The sequence below is a fragment of the Anthonomus grandis genome, chromosome 2 (assembly GCF_022605725.1).
Source record: "Anthonomus grandis grandis chromosome 2, icAntGran1.3, whole genome shotgun sequence".
Lineage (NCBI taxonomy): Eukaryota > Metazoa > Arthropoda > Insecta > Coleoptera > Curculionidae > Anthonomus > Anthonomus grandis.
Genome location: NC_065547.1, coordinates 980,888 through 995,910, shown reverse-complemented (window position 1 = coordinate 995,910; position 15,023 = coordinate 980,888). Strand labels below are relative to the sequence as shown.

The 15,023-nt window shown below is 34.1% G+C and overlaps 2 protein-coding genes across 8 annotated transcripts in view; one reads left to right on the top strand and one right to left on the bottom strand.

Annotated features, from left to right (window-relative positions):
* LOC126733517 (AP-3 complex subunit delta) overlaps positions 1 to 2,701 on the bottom strand; it is a 53,698-nt gene extending 50,997 nt beyond the window's left edge. Inside the window, exon 1 of the mRNA XM_050436841.1 lies at positions 2,382 to 2,701. Within this exon, the coding sequence (XP_050292798.1) occupies positions 2,382 to 2,516 (135 nt within the window). The 5' untranslated portion in view covers positions 2,517 to 2,701. The remainder of the gene's footprint in view (positions 1 to 2,381) is intronic.
* Positions 2,702 to 3,089: 388 nt separating this feature from the next.
* LOC126733519 (osmotic avoidance abnormal protein 3-like) overlaps positions 3,090 to 15,023 on the top strand; it is a 48,139-nt gene continuing 36,205 nt past the window's right edge. For 2 of the 7 annotated variants that reach the window (XM_050436850.1, XM_050436847.1), the window contains exon 1: positions 3,091 to 3,384. The gene's annotated coding sequence lies outside the window, so the exon portion shown is untranslated. Of the gene's footprint in view, positions 3,385 to 4,713; positions 4,801 to 15,023 lie in introns of all 7 variants that reach the window. The other 5 variants (XM_050436848.1, XM_050436849.1, XR_007659744.1 and 2 more) reach the window with 5 other exon arrangements.

Sequence of the window (15,023 nt, the reverse complement as noted above, 5' to 3'; positions counted from 1 at the left end):
TTGTCGAGTGCTGATTATCTAGCTGAAATTCATGTTTATATTTTTTAAAAGCAACTTCCAGAATACAAAGACAATACAAAGTTAAAATATTGTGAATTGGGAACAAAGATAGCGAGAAGAACATATAGATACCTAATGGCCCTTTTCTGCAAAAACAAATAGTGAATTTGACAATTTTTTTTTTTTTTTTTGTGGTCGGTGGAAAAATTCTTTATGAACACTGGTTACGCGGCGCCGCCCCCAGTAGTGTGGGACTCAGTGTCAAGTCTGGTTCATCCTATACCCACTAAAACTTCACCGCTGGGTGGTGCCTTGTTGCTCCCTACACTGCGGTCTGCTAAGAAGCAGTCCTATTGTGTCCCATATGTTTAGTCCCACAGGTTCAATTCTATAGCTTCAAGGAAGTCTAGGATTGTGCCCAGTGGTAGATTTCTTATACCCTCTGGTGAGGGTTTCTCTTCCCCCAGGAATGTTGCCCTGGTTTGATTAAATGCTTCACAGAAGCACAGTATGTGAAGAGTTGTTTCGTCCTCCTCATTGCATCCCCTACATAGCGAGGTAGCTGATTTCCCTAGCATATGCAGGTGTTTCCTGCTGGGCGCATGGCCTGTAAATAGCCCCGCGACCCTTCGCAGTTGTTGTCTGGAGAGGCCCAGTATGTTCTTCTTGAAGGGTGGGCTGCCTATAAGTTGTTTGGATTGTTCCATCTTTGGCAGCTGTTCCCAGTAGGATTTGTTCTGGTTTGTTAGCCAGTTGCCGATTTCCCTCTTCCAGGTCTTATCGTTGACACAACATGTTGGTTCAGGGCCTACCAGGCTGTTGCTGGCTCCCTGAGTTGCAAGTTGGATAGCCCATCTTGCAGCCTTATTGTTGCCCATATTCTCTGCTAGGATTATCTCTGGCCTATTTTGCGCTTCGGCGAGGTTCCTGAGATCCTCCCAGCAGCTTTGCACAGTCCTTGACTTAGTCTCAAACTGTTGTAGTGCAAGTGTTGCAGCATGGTCTCCTGTGAAAATTGAGAAGGTTTTGCCTCTTGGCAGCCCTTCTCTCATCAGTTGTACACAGGTTTGTATTCCCATTATGCTTGCCTGTAAATTTGTTGTTTCCAGGCCCAGGTTTAGCATGAGTTGTCTGTCCTGTTGTTCGTCCTCCACCATGCCCACAGCTACCCCGATCTTGGATCGTTTGGTTGCCGTGTGCCATACTGAGTAACCTCTTTGCCTGAGCCTGTCCGCTTCTGCATCCAGTGATCCCCTTTTCTCTTTGATGACAAAAGGTTTGTCTAGGTATGTGACCTAGGTTCTGTCTGTTCTTAGGGCCAGGCGCCCAAGGTCCTGTATCTTGTCAAATAAGGCATTGTGCCCATCTTTCAATAGGATTGTTGTGCCATTTGACAGCAGTCTTTTCGCCCCCCGATATAGCTTCAGCCTGTACCACTAAGTGTAGGGGGCTTAGTCTTATCAGGTTCTCTAGGGCAGCAGTCGGCGTTGTTGACATCGCTCCTGTTATGCCCAGACATGCTATTTGTTGTGTTTTGTTGAGTATCTGTATTACAGTCCTCTTTTCTGCCGCATGCCACCATATAGGTGCTGCGTATGTAATGACGGGTCTAACGATTGCCGTATACATCCAATGTACCATTTTTGGTGACAGTCCCCATGATCTACCGAACATTCTCTTACAGTACATAAGAGTTTTCGTGGTATCTTTATTTGTATCCTAGATTATGTGCTTCTTGAAGCTGAGTTTTTTATCCAGGGTTATACCTAGATATTTGACCTCATCTTCAAGTCGCAGATTTTCTCCATAAAATTTGAGGTTTCTAATTTGAGCATTACCAACAATCATTTTTAAAGGATTTACAGAGGCTTTTTCTCTGCCTCTCACTTTTTTATCAATAATGTTAATTTTTTTAAAGAATTGCAACTCTAATATGATTATACAAGGCACTAGTAAAGCCTTAAGAGGAGTATGCCTACTACATAAGCCAAATTCAATGTAGATCTGATTAAAAAGGTTCAGAAACAATTCTTAAGGTTCCTTTACGTCAGAAAGTTTGGAAGATATCCACACATGATTTTATATTTTCTTTAATACTTTTTATATTGTAAATCACTATAAATATAAAGACTACTTTCTCATAAATAATGGACTGTTAATAATAACTAAGTGTTCACCTAGAAACAAGATGTTAAAAGATTGTAACTATGTGATATAAACTTTCTAAGTTCTTCTATAAAGCAATTAAAGGATGCTTTTACACAAAATTCGTAGGCTGCAAAAACTGTTTAGTCTGAAAATTTTATTCAATTTAAAATTCTTATCAAGGGGTCACCAATTATCAGATTACAAGGGCCTCTGGCTCGCAATCTACTTCTTACCTCATTTTCCTTATTATTCCTGATGCCTCTTACTAAATCTGTAAGGTTTTTATCGAACATACGCTCGATATTGCCTTTTACCTTCTTTAAGGCCATTTTCAGTTCTAAATTAGCATCCAGACTGGCTGAAAACATATAAAATCACTTAAATTACGCGCATACTTCACTCGTCTTGCAATTTGCAAGATAAATTAGGTTAAGTTAAGATAATAATTTAGTTTCTAGGACATAGCATACATTATCCCTTTTAAAATTTATTTTTGAAAATTAAATTAAATAAAAAATAATAATAATTTTTCGTGAGCCACGTAAATGTCAATTTTTGGCATTTGACAGTGACATGACCAGACCTGAGGGCCACATTGCCAAATGTATTGTCGGTGTTTACTAATATTTCGATAATATAAATAATTACGTTTAAAATATGAAATTTGGTGTGCAGTTTAATTTATTAAAAAAAAATCAATGGCCACATAAATATCAAATTATTTTAAGTGACAGTTGACAACCAATCCTCCCAACGTTGCCATATCTCATCAATATAATTTCATGACAATTGACAAGTGACAATTTGAGGGGCGGCCATTTTTACTTCAATAGTTCATAACCCGAAAACAGATGGCGCCTGCTGCACTTTTTGATAATAAATGAATTATTATCATTACAAACGAAACGATAAATAAAAAAGATTGTGGGTGCTCTTCTGTAATTTTGTTGGGTCGTCCCGACGCCCACCGCCTTCGGTCAGTGCAAACAAATCTCGTGATAAATAGCGTCGGTGTGGGTCGCGGACAGTTGCGGTCAAGCTGTTAGCGTGACTAGAAGGTCCACGAAGCGGTTTTTAACTTAAGGGTTAAAACGACCCCCTCGCGGTCGGAAAGTTTTCGAATGTCACAAGGTGAAAGCGATTATAAGACATCGATAAATTTTAATAAAGTGATTTTTTTTTTTCGTCGACCAATACGAATGTAAATTGGTGCGCGGTGAACTTAAACGGTTGAGGGTAAGTTCGTAATTTTTTTAGTAAGATTAAAGGTTAAACATGTTTTTTTGATTTATGTGAACTTGTTTATTTTCAATGGGATGGCTTGCTTATTATGGAATTTCTAAATTCTACGTGAAATTCCAAGAAATTTGATGAGTCGCATGATCTACTTTAAGTCACACGGTTTGGAGATATGAACAGTTGAACTTTAGAGGCGTTTAACTTTGATAAACTCAAACAATTGTCAAATTATAAAAAAAAGTGTAATAAAATTAATTTTTAATTAAGAACCAGAGTAAAGAAAGACAAACGAGAAGTATTTTTTTTTATATTTTTAATTTTATTTTATATTTACCTTGATAATGGTACTAGATATAACAACCGAAAAATTGGTTCAAATTAGGTATTTTTAATCAATAAAAAGGTTTTTTAGTTTTTTCCATTTCAAAATAAAGTTAGGTAGGATATTGAAAGAAGAAACAACCTCATCAGAGATCAATAGGTAAAACCTCATCTCCTAGGCGTATAAAAATATCTTCTATACGTCTAGTAAATTATTGTATTTAGGATTTATTGAACGTAGATTATATTAAATATAACGAAAGCTATCGTTAAAAATTTAAGTTCATATTTCTTATAAATACGTAAACAAGTCGATTTTCTTTTCCTCAATATTTGAGTGTGTGAGATAGTATAATCTAAATTGTTTTTTAACTATAAAACTGACGTACTACCCAACAAAACAAATAACTTATCAACAATATTATACTCAATTTCAACTATTTTTTTTTCCAAACTTAGCCAATGGCATAATCAGGTCTTTGATATCACCAAACCTTTCTTGATAATATACCTGTATCCAGACTTACTTGACCATGAAAACTTAACCCCACATTAAATATTAAAAGGGATTTCCACAGGCATAAGAAAACATTCACATAAACGATAAAATGGAAGGAAAAGAGGGTCAAGGTTAGACTATTTCCATGAACGATAAGCACAACTTATATTATAATTTTTTTTTATTTATCGATTGTTTAAGGGACTTACATGTATTTATATGGCGAATATCAGTTTTTTTTTTTAAATAGATTCAATCTGATTATATCCATAAACAAGCGAGCCCATTTAAAACCGATTGGGGGCACTGGGGCATATTTAAAAAATGTCACCTACCATTAAAACAAATAAACGTTAATTTTGCCCCAAGGAGTTCAATATGGGTCATAAAATAGATAGTATGAGCGTGCGAGCATTGATCTTCTATTAATAAAATGCATTTAGCATGCGATGTGTGTACGTGGCCCCATTTTTCTTATGCATGTCAATTTACGTTTTTTTTTTTAGAGAAACATGTCATTAAGCCCTTTGTTGAAATATTCAGAGTCATGGTGTTATATAGGGGGTTAATTACTGCCATAATTATGGGATTTGGTAAGTTGGAAAACACTCTTTTTTTTATTGTTATTAATAAGTCAGCGATCTCGTTTTTGTTTAGATGAGTCATAAGTCATTAGTCGTATCTTAATAAATCTGGCAAATCCATTACTTCGTTGACGTTATATCGTCGCCTTGCACACATAGGGGCGTATCTGAAATATTTTACAGGAAAAGCATTTTAAGATGTTGGCTCAAGAGAAACTCTCGCTGTGAGAAAACGGTTTGGAATTTGCGGCTTAAATTTTGTGCTCATGTGGGCATCTATGATTAGAACAATTTGCTATTATGAAATTTTAGATAAGTTTTCCAGTTTTTCCAAAAATCAAAAAAAGATTGAGATACGCCTTTTTGTGTGCTGTAATGGAATTGTTTTAAAAAAGTTACGCCCTTTGCAAAATAACAACAACCCATGGTAATCAAACTTTTATTCGAAAAATTAAACATTTATTAAGTTTCAAATTAACCTAGTACTTCAAAGAAATGAAAAGTGGAAATCCTGGCCTGGCCTTAAAAAAAATTCTATCGCAAAAAAATAAACGTAGGTTCCTTAACGCTCTTAACACTATCAGCTTTATAAGAATAAGTAAACATTTTTGTAAATTTTTTAACTTAAAAAATATGTCATAATAAATCAAAAGTAAAAAACTCTAACAAAAAAACTTATTGATGTGGAAGAGATCTGTAAAATGACACATTCTCCTGTGATCGAATTACAGGAGTTTCTCCACTGCACAAAGAAATTAGGTCCTGATATTTTAAACATGTTATCTTTGGTCGTTCATTGTTAAGTTCTTCGAGGGAAAAATGATCTATGTTCTGGTGGATCTCCCGCCAGGAATAAAAATTTTTAAATGACTTGACGCGAACAGAGGATCAAGCACCCTCTGAAATACTGGACAATGGCAAGCTTAGTATTTTCTCTCTAAATATTCAGTCCTTAAGACATAAAACTAATGATTTATTTCTTTTACTAAAAGAGCTTCATTTTCCAGAAATCGTTGCCATAACTGAACATTGGTTGCATGTTGGTGAGCCTGTGATGGTGGATAATTACACTACAGTTGCCAGATTTGATAGAACAAATCTAACTGATGGAGGTACTGTGATATTATCTACTAGCAACGACTTTTCAATGGTAACCAAGTTCGATAATTTAGTTTCTGAAAAAATATTTGAATTTTCCATTGTCTACAATAATAATTTTGATCTTTACGTTGTATGTATTTACAGAACACCTGATGCTGACGTAAATGTTTTTTTCCAAAAATTACTAAGCTTGCTTGAGTCTCTGCCGTTAAAAAGCAAACTCATTTTATGTGGCGATCTGGGTCATTCTCATTTAAAGTCGTTAAACCAATAGTGAAAATCGTTCATTACAAAATATTTAATATTATGCAAAAAAACAAACAAATCATTTTCTAATCATATTTTATAACACAATTTGGCAAAAGCAGTGCAATTTTTTTTTAATTTTACCCATTTTTGAGTGATTCTGCTTACTGAACTTTGTCAGGTTCGTCACTATTTCTTAAAAGTCAGAAAATTAGCCTTAGACCCAGGTTAAGAATTCTTTTTAAAACATTAATTATTGCAAGAAGCCGATGGGTAATTTATTTTTTTTTAGTTTCTATTTTTCTATAAAAAGCAATACCATATTTTATGTGTTTTTCTAAATAGTGACGAACCTGACACTGATGTAACAAACCTGACAATGATGCTAAAAATTGATAGAAAACAAACACATTTAAATAATAATTGTTTTTTTTTAATTAAATGGCTCCAATTACAAAAACGTTTAACCAAAAATGTAAATTCTAAATTTAACCAAACATAACAAAATAAACTCTAAATTTTAAGTAACTCATAACAAATAATAAAATACTTAGGTTAAATTAGTTGATGCCTTCCCCATTTTCAAGCCAAAACGGCGTTTTAAACTGTAAAATTCGTTTAGTTGCATTAGTAGGTGCTTCAATAGAACCCACTATATCTTCAAATTTATACCAGATCTTGTCTTCCTTGATTGGCCAAATGTATTTATTGACTCCTACAGAATGCAGAACTTTAACTTCACAGGATTCATCGTTATTTGTATCAGTAACAACGCCCGGATATATCACATTGTTATATTTAACAAGCAGCCATTGATCAATTTTTACATTTTCAAAGGTCACAGGTAAAAATTGTTGTTGTTGAAGCTGTTGTTGAGGAGTGGTATCTTCTGGGTTATCGTCTGAATCTACAGTTTCACAGTCTTGATAATACATCCGTTGCAATGAATGACAATCACATGTTGTAGGCAATTTCTTGCAAAAACACGATAATTCGCGTCCATATAAATCGGACTCAGAATCTTTCAAAATAATTTGACCTACTTTCATAATGCCTTTAGTCATTTTGTAACGATTATTTATTTCTTTTTTGGAATCAAAGTTAATGACATCTTCTAAATCGATCCAATAAAGTTTCACATTTACTTTTCCTTGAAGAATCCTAAATAACGCTTCTGCATCTGGAATGTCATTCCCTTTACAGACAAGTCCATCAGCTACTCTTTTGACTGCAGCCCCAACACCATCCGGAGCACCCTTACCATGCGAAGCCTCTGAAAAGTTCCATGAAGCATTTGAAAATCCATAATCTCTAAAATCTGTATTCAAATAAAAAAAATTGTCCTTGTTGCCGTATTGTGATGTTGGGCCATCACTAAAGAAGTTAACAGTTTGCACACCATTTTGTTTTAGTTCTTCTAAAACAGGACGTAAGTGGGCCCAAATAGCAGGAGGGTCATGCCGAGTACAGGAAGAAATGGTACATATACTTTCAGGAGGTTTATTGTCATAGTAAACTACAACGGTATGGAGACTGGCCTGGTTGTGTGAGGAACCGAAATGCATTGCCTGTATTTCTGAACTCATTTTGCATGAGTAATTTTCAGAAAAATCTATATGTACAGCAGCCTCTTCATAAGTTAGTTCAGAAATACATTTTTGCCTTTGACTGGCTTGATGATTTTTTTTTAAGACATGCCAACAGAACATTGTTTTTAGTTCTGCATTAAAATTTGTGCATAGGTTCTTTAGCATTCCAGATTCACGGATAAGCTTTGTTTTATTAACAAAAAATGTTTTGCCTGATTTGCTCCTTTCCTCTTTTTCAAGTTTCCAAAAGTTCCAATTAACTAATTTATTTGGATCTTTAATATCCGCGAGGATTATAGCGGCCTGATCTTGGCATTTTGGGCAGATATTTTTCATGCAATCTTTTGATTTTACATCACACGTAACCAGCTTACATACGTTTTCGATGTTGCGTTCTGTGCATATTTTTTCTTTTACTAAAGTATCCAGTTTATGCTGTATATTGGAATGTTTTTTGTACAAGCAAGAATCTCTATCGGAAAGTTTTGGTTTCACAACCCAACAAGGTCTATGCCTGCAAAATGTCGCAAAACTAATTTTACTACAAGGAAACTCTTTGCAAAACTTTTCATAAAGATTTTTAAGGGTTTCCTTTAGCAATCTTTTCTGATATTTGATCTTGCCTCGTGTTACTGTTTTTTTCCCGGTGTTAACGTAGTTATGTCATCTCTATTAAAAAAGTCTCGTATTTTTTTATGAAGTGGATGTAAAGTAAGTCGACATCTTCCTTTCCCTTTTGACATTGTAGTTGAAGAATGACATTGGAGTACCTTTTTAGTTCTTGTTAAAAATGTATATTTTTTGACAATGGTTCCACTAGTGGCTCTAGAAATAATTTGCTTTTCTTTTTCGTTGTTTGTTTTTGAGTAATTGTCTTTTATTTGTGCAACTAGTGCATTATGAAAAACTAGAGTTTTTTTTACAGTTTCAGGAACATTATATCCTTTGGTATCTTGGATGGCTTTACTGTAAGGACTAGCTGTTTCACTTTTCTGACTCCCTGCCACAACATTCTTTTTCTGGTATCGCTGGCAACGTTTCTTATACTTCCGTAAAGACTGCTTTGTTTTTTCCAAGTCCTTTTCCAAACGCTTGATTTTCCTGTATGCAGCAGTTCTGTCCTTGCGAAGTCTCTTTCTTCCGGAAGACCTGTTAGCCTCTAAGTAAGATTGATTTCTTGGAGGTTCATTTACTATTCCAACATCTTCCATAGGAATATGATCGGGCAGGGGTATCGGACTTCCCGGTGGAGTATTTTGCTGAAGAAATTGGTCCTGTTCACGTTCATGTTTTTTTATCTGCCGACTTTTCTGTTGGTACAATCTCCATTTTTTTCTTTGGTAACGCTGCTCCCTATCGGAAAGTTCTTCTATAGACTTTTTGGACTTCTTTGCCCTCTTTCGGCTTTTTTCCAAATATTCTTGTCTTTTTTCGGGGTTTTCTTTCAGTTTTTCTCTATAACGCCTTGCACGTTCAGCCGGTGTTAACGGCATTGCTGAAAATAATGTCTACTTTACTACTTTTAACGTCAGGTTCGTCACGAACTTGTCAGCTGCGTTACGAAAGAATAGTAACGCAGCTGACCGTGACGAACCTGACATTTTATTAAAAATAAGACTATTTGACTATGACCGGCGACCGGTATTTTATTGTAAACATAACCTAACTTTTAGTTTGCTTTGGTTAACAAAATACAATAATTAGTTTTAAGAAAATATAAAGAAATTTAAAGTTATTTGCGTGACGTAACTGACAAGCAATAAACATACTCACCTTAAAGTCACAAGAAAACACTTTTTTAAACACAGTATTTAACTAAAAAAACACTTTCTTTACACTGCGTAGCGACACTATGGTTTCATTTAGCAAGCAGGTGGTTAACTGGAAATAGTAAATTGGTCCATATAAGAATTTTACGCTTTGTTAATAGTAGTGACGAACCTGACATATTTTTTAGAGACAATACTTTGAAAGAATTTAATAAATACGAAAAGCAAAGACGTGTTTCCTATAGGCGAAAAGTTAAAAATTAAATCAATATTTTTTAGTTTTCTAAGTAAAGCCTAAGTAAAAAACAATTCCTTAACGAAAAATCATGATAGTATGAAAGCAACTAAGAAAGACACCGTAACGAACCTTGACATTTTGTGACTTTAAAATGAAATAAAATTACATTGATAGAATCAAGATATATTATTTCCTAAACATGTGATTAATCCGTGTTTAGTTTTTATTTTAAAACATCTAATCGACACTAACAAACAAAACCTGAAGAAAAAAGTCTTGAAGACATCAAATATCAAAGTTAAATGAGAATGACCCACCTAAACATTGATTTTTGCAGTGTGTGTGCTACTCAAGAATCTCTCCAGTCCATTTTCGACTCTTTTGGCTTAATCATGCACATAAAATCACCTACCAGAATAACTAAAATCAGCTCTAGTACAATAGATTATGTCGTATCTTCCTTTGAGCCAGATTTCGTCGATTGTACTGTCTTAAGCCCAGGTTTCTCAGACCATGAAGCAATGTTAACAAAGTTTTCCATAACTAAATCTAAAAGTAAAAATGTTCCACGCAAATTAGGCCGTATTTTCGCGGATAAAATTTTTTTACATTTTAGGCACCTTTGTCAATCAACTGACTGGAATATTCTCTCTGACGACGTTGATTCAGAATTCTCTATATTTGTAAAAACGCTATCTAGTCTTTCTCACAAGTCCTTTCCTTTGAGACCTCTTAAAAAGAAGCAACATAACCTCTGGTCTACCCAAGGCTTGCGTACATCTGCTAAGAACATGCGCTTATTATCTTAAGAAATTTTCAGACAGCGCTTTTTTTCATGAGTACGTAAGACTTTACAAAAAGATTTATCAGAGAACTTTAAAAGCCGCCAAGGATATTTACTATAATAGGAGACTGGCTAAATCTAAAAATGTGGCTAAGGAAAAATGGTCGATTGTTAATGCTTTGAGAAATAAGCCTTCTTTGTCGAATACTATCTCCACTTCATCTGAGAACCTTAATGATTATTTTGTAAATGTGGCAAATAATTTAATGAGTATCATAACTCCTTCCCATGAAAGAAAGAAAATGTGCTATATTACGTAAGACAACAAAATCTTGTGTACAAGCATCCTAAAAACTAAAAAATTCCAAATTCACTTTAAATTTCAAACAAACATAACTTCTAAAACACTTTACCATAAAATTTACACACATTACCAAAATTAATCATAACAAAACAGATTGAGAAAAAAAGCATCTTTTTGATAAATTTCATTAAAAAATAAGTAAAGCTGTCAATAAAACAGAATTTAGAAGAAGTAAATTACATTATTTAACAGGAAACAAAACTAAAACACTAAAATGATGTCAGAGCACAGGTTAAAAGGTATCATTAAAAAAATCGTCAAGGCTATAATATGCCCTGGATAATAAAAGTGATTTTAATTCCTTTTTGAATCTCTTAACTTCTAAAATTTGTCTGATACATAGAGGAACATGGTTGTAAATTTTTTTGCTAAGGTATATAAGTGAGTTCTTGGTGAGGGAGGATGTAGGGATTGGTAAGGGAAAATCGTTAACCTGGCGAGTCATATGACCAGTGTTAGAGGGAGGTTTAGGACATTTATGAATAAGAGTAGCTGTTTCTAAGATAAAAAGAGAAAAAAGAGTTAGGATTTTTTGAGATATAAAGAGAGGTTTACAAGAATCTCTTAACCGTGAAGCGGAACATAGGTATCTAACTGCCTTTTTTTGAATCACAAAAATTATGTTTAATAATCCCTTGTTGCTTAAACCCCAAAAAGGCAAGCCATAACGAAGGTGGGACTCAATAAGAGAAAAGTACACTGAACGTGCAACTACCCCTCCCAGCTCATGCCCCGCCATTCTTACTGCAAAGCATCCAGAGGATAATTTTGATGCAAGATTTAGGATATGATCTTCGAAGCGAAGGCGACCATCAATGGTAATACCAAGGAACTTACAGCTTTCTTTGTTTTGCAAGGGGGAGTTTTCACTAAACATAAGGCCCTGAACGTCACACTTAAATCCCATAATAAAGGTTTTGCCCACATTAAATACAAGCCTGTTTGCAGCACACCACTCCGATAAAATCTTAAGATCCTTATGATCCACTTTCATATCTTCCCATTGCAAATGAGAATTTCCACAGCTTCTTCTTTACGCCCGTAGTGTTACCAGAGCTTTGCAGTTCAATTAGGGACTTACTCTCAAAATGTTTTCAAATCTGCCCGAATGTACATTATGTCATCTTATTACTCTAATTAATCAGTCTTTTCAAAAAGGTGTTTTTCCTAACTGCCTTAAGTTGCCGATAATAATTCCACTACATAAAGGAGGAGACAAAGATCAGTCTTCCAACTATCGCCCTATATCGCTCTTCTTCCCACACTTTCAAAAATTATTGACAGATTGGTTAAAAAAAGACTTCAATCATTTTTGCTAAAATATAAAATACTTACTTCCCATCAATTTGGATTTTTAAATAACAAATGCACAATGTTGTTGTTTGAAATTTGAAAGTCTAACTTAAAATTAATTTATAATATTAGTGTCTACATGGCTCTGGTGTTTTAGTAGTGCATAACAAACAAGGGCAAATGCTATGATTGCCTTTTTTTACGCACAAAACAAATGTAAACATTGTCAAAATAACGTGATTACTTGTGCAGTGTTGCCAGCTGGCCTGTTGCTTTTGTAATAGTAATCTGGCTTCATCATGGAATGTGATGTCTGCAAGGACAAAAATAATGTTTTTAAATGTGATGGATGTCGGAAGGGAGTGTGCAAGGCCTGTGCAGGATTAACGGCTTCTGAAGTTAAAGTCTTACAACTTAGTGCTCGAGTTATGATTTTTCATTGTAAGAAATGCATCTCTCTAGAGACATGTCGTCTTTTACAAAATACCATTGAGGATAAGACCACTATCATTTCCACCAAAGATGAGATAATTGCCTTACTAAAAAGAAAAATTGAAGACTTAGAAAATACCCAGAAATCATCAAATTCTTTAACTATAACATACAGTAATGCCTTGTCAAATCCAGTGAAGCAGGTACAAAGTAAACATACTAACCATAATTTGCCGAGCTTGATAATTAAACCCAAACACAACCAGAGTATTGAAAAAATGGAGGCTGATTTAAAGCAAAATATAAATCCATCCAACCTAAAAATTGCTATTCGGGGTACCCGTACTACCTCAAGTGGTCACTTAATTGTCAAGTGTCAAAATAAACAAGATCTGGATGCTCTGAAGAAGGAAGCTGATAAGAAACTTGCCGGATATGACATTGATATACCAAAATTAAGAAAACCCAGAATAAAAATACCAGGCTATGATGGTAAAATTGCCAAGGAGGACTTGGAAGGGTGTATAAGGGAACAAAACAAATTTATTGACCCAAATGATGAGCTCAATATAACATTTTTGAAGAAAGTAAAGGACCGTTACACTGTTTTTGCAGAATGTTCTCCTTCCCTATTTCATAGGTTTATGGCTGTTGGGAAGGTTTTTATAGGCTGGGAGAGATATGCTATATTCGAAGATATTTCTGTTACACGCTGTTTTAACTGTCAAGAACATTTCCATAGAGGTGACAATTGCCCGAACCAACCAGTTTGTGAATCATGTTCTGGTTCTCATAGCTCTCGAGACTGCAATAATGCTGCGCACAAGCAATGTAAAAACCGTATCAACACCAACAATAGACACAAACTAAATTATAAGACTGACCATAAAGCTAATGATTTGGACTGTCCTTCCTATCAATATTTATTATCTGTTTTGAGAGCTAAAATCGATTATGGATCTATCAATGGCTGACACACGAGAAGAGATTGAACTTCTACAGAACCTGGACAATTTAGGTAATAACATTAGGGAGGAAACTATTTTAAATTGTGATTTATTGGGGAATAATATTGAACTAGATAATAAGACTATAAATGTATTACATCTTAATATTCGTAGCTTAAAAAAAAATTTTGATCAGTTAGTTAGTTTTCTTGAAAGCTATAGGCTTAACTTTTGTGATATTATTGTGCTTACAGAATGTTGGCATATAGAGAATGCTAATGGGTTTTGCTTGGATTGGTTTTGTATGTACTATAATAATGCAAGTTTTAATCAAAATGATGGCACAGTTGTTTATGTTAGGTCCAACCTAGTACACGATGTAACACATATTGAGCTTGCCCTATCAAAAGTAACATTAACCAGTATCAAATTTAAAGTAAACAATTACTCAATAAGACTCTCTTGTATATACAGATCACCTTCTACTAATACACATAATTTTCTTTCGGATCTCGAAACTTTCTTTACAGATTCATTTACCAGTCAGATTGACATTATGTTAGGGGATATAAATTTGAACCTTCTTGATGAAAACAATAATGAAATTATTACATACCAGGCTATTCTGAACCACTTCGGTTTTATTTCTACCATAAACTCAGCCACTAGGGTTACAACTGACTCATCTAGTTGTCTGGATCATATATTCTTGAGAAGAAAAAATGGTTCTAAGATTAATTGTTCTTCCTTTGTCATTCAATCTGCCATAACTGACCATTTTCCCACCATGTTGCATATTACTGATACAGTTGGGTTGCAAAAAAACAAGGAGGAGGTAAATTCTTATACAGTTAGAATAAATTATACCATATTAACAAATTTTATACATAATCAAAATTTTGAAAGCATTTTTAACAATGATGATCCAGAACTAGCATTGGAAATTTTATACAGTACTATTACACAAGCATTAAATCATTCAAAAACCCAAAAATTATGTCAAAATAAGTATAAAAAAATAAAACCATGGATCACAATTGGTATAATTAATAGTATCAAAAAGAGGGACAAAATGAAAAAAACACTACTAATTCATAACAATTTAGAAAACAAAACTGCCTTTAATAGTTACCGTAATACCTTGTGCACGTTAATCAAGAAATGTAAACAGGATTATTACAAAGCCAAAATCGAGTCTAGTGGTACTGACCTAAAAAAAATATATAAGATAATAAATGAAGTAACAGATTCAAACAGTAACCAAGATTTTAAGTTTAACGTAACTAACAATAATTCTAGTTTTAATAATAAGTTGGATATGGCAAATTTTTGCAACAAATATTTTGTTGATGTCGGTTACAATATGTATAATAAAGTTAAAAATCCTCCAGATTCCCTGCAAATAAAACCATCCACACAGGCTTCAATGTTTCTAAGACCTATTAATAAGAATGAAATTATCAAACAAA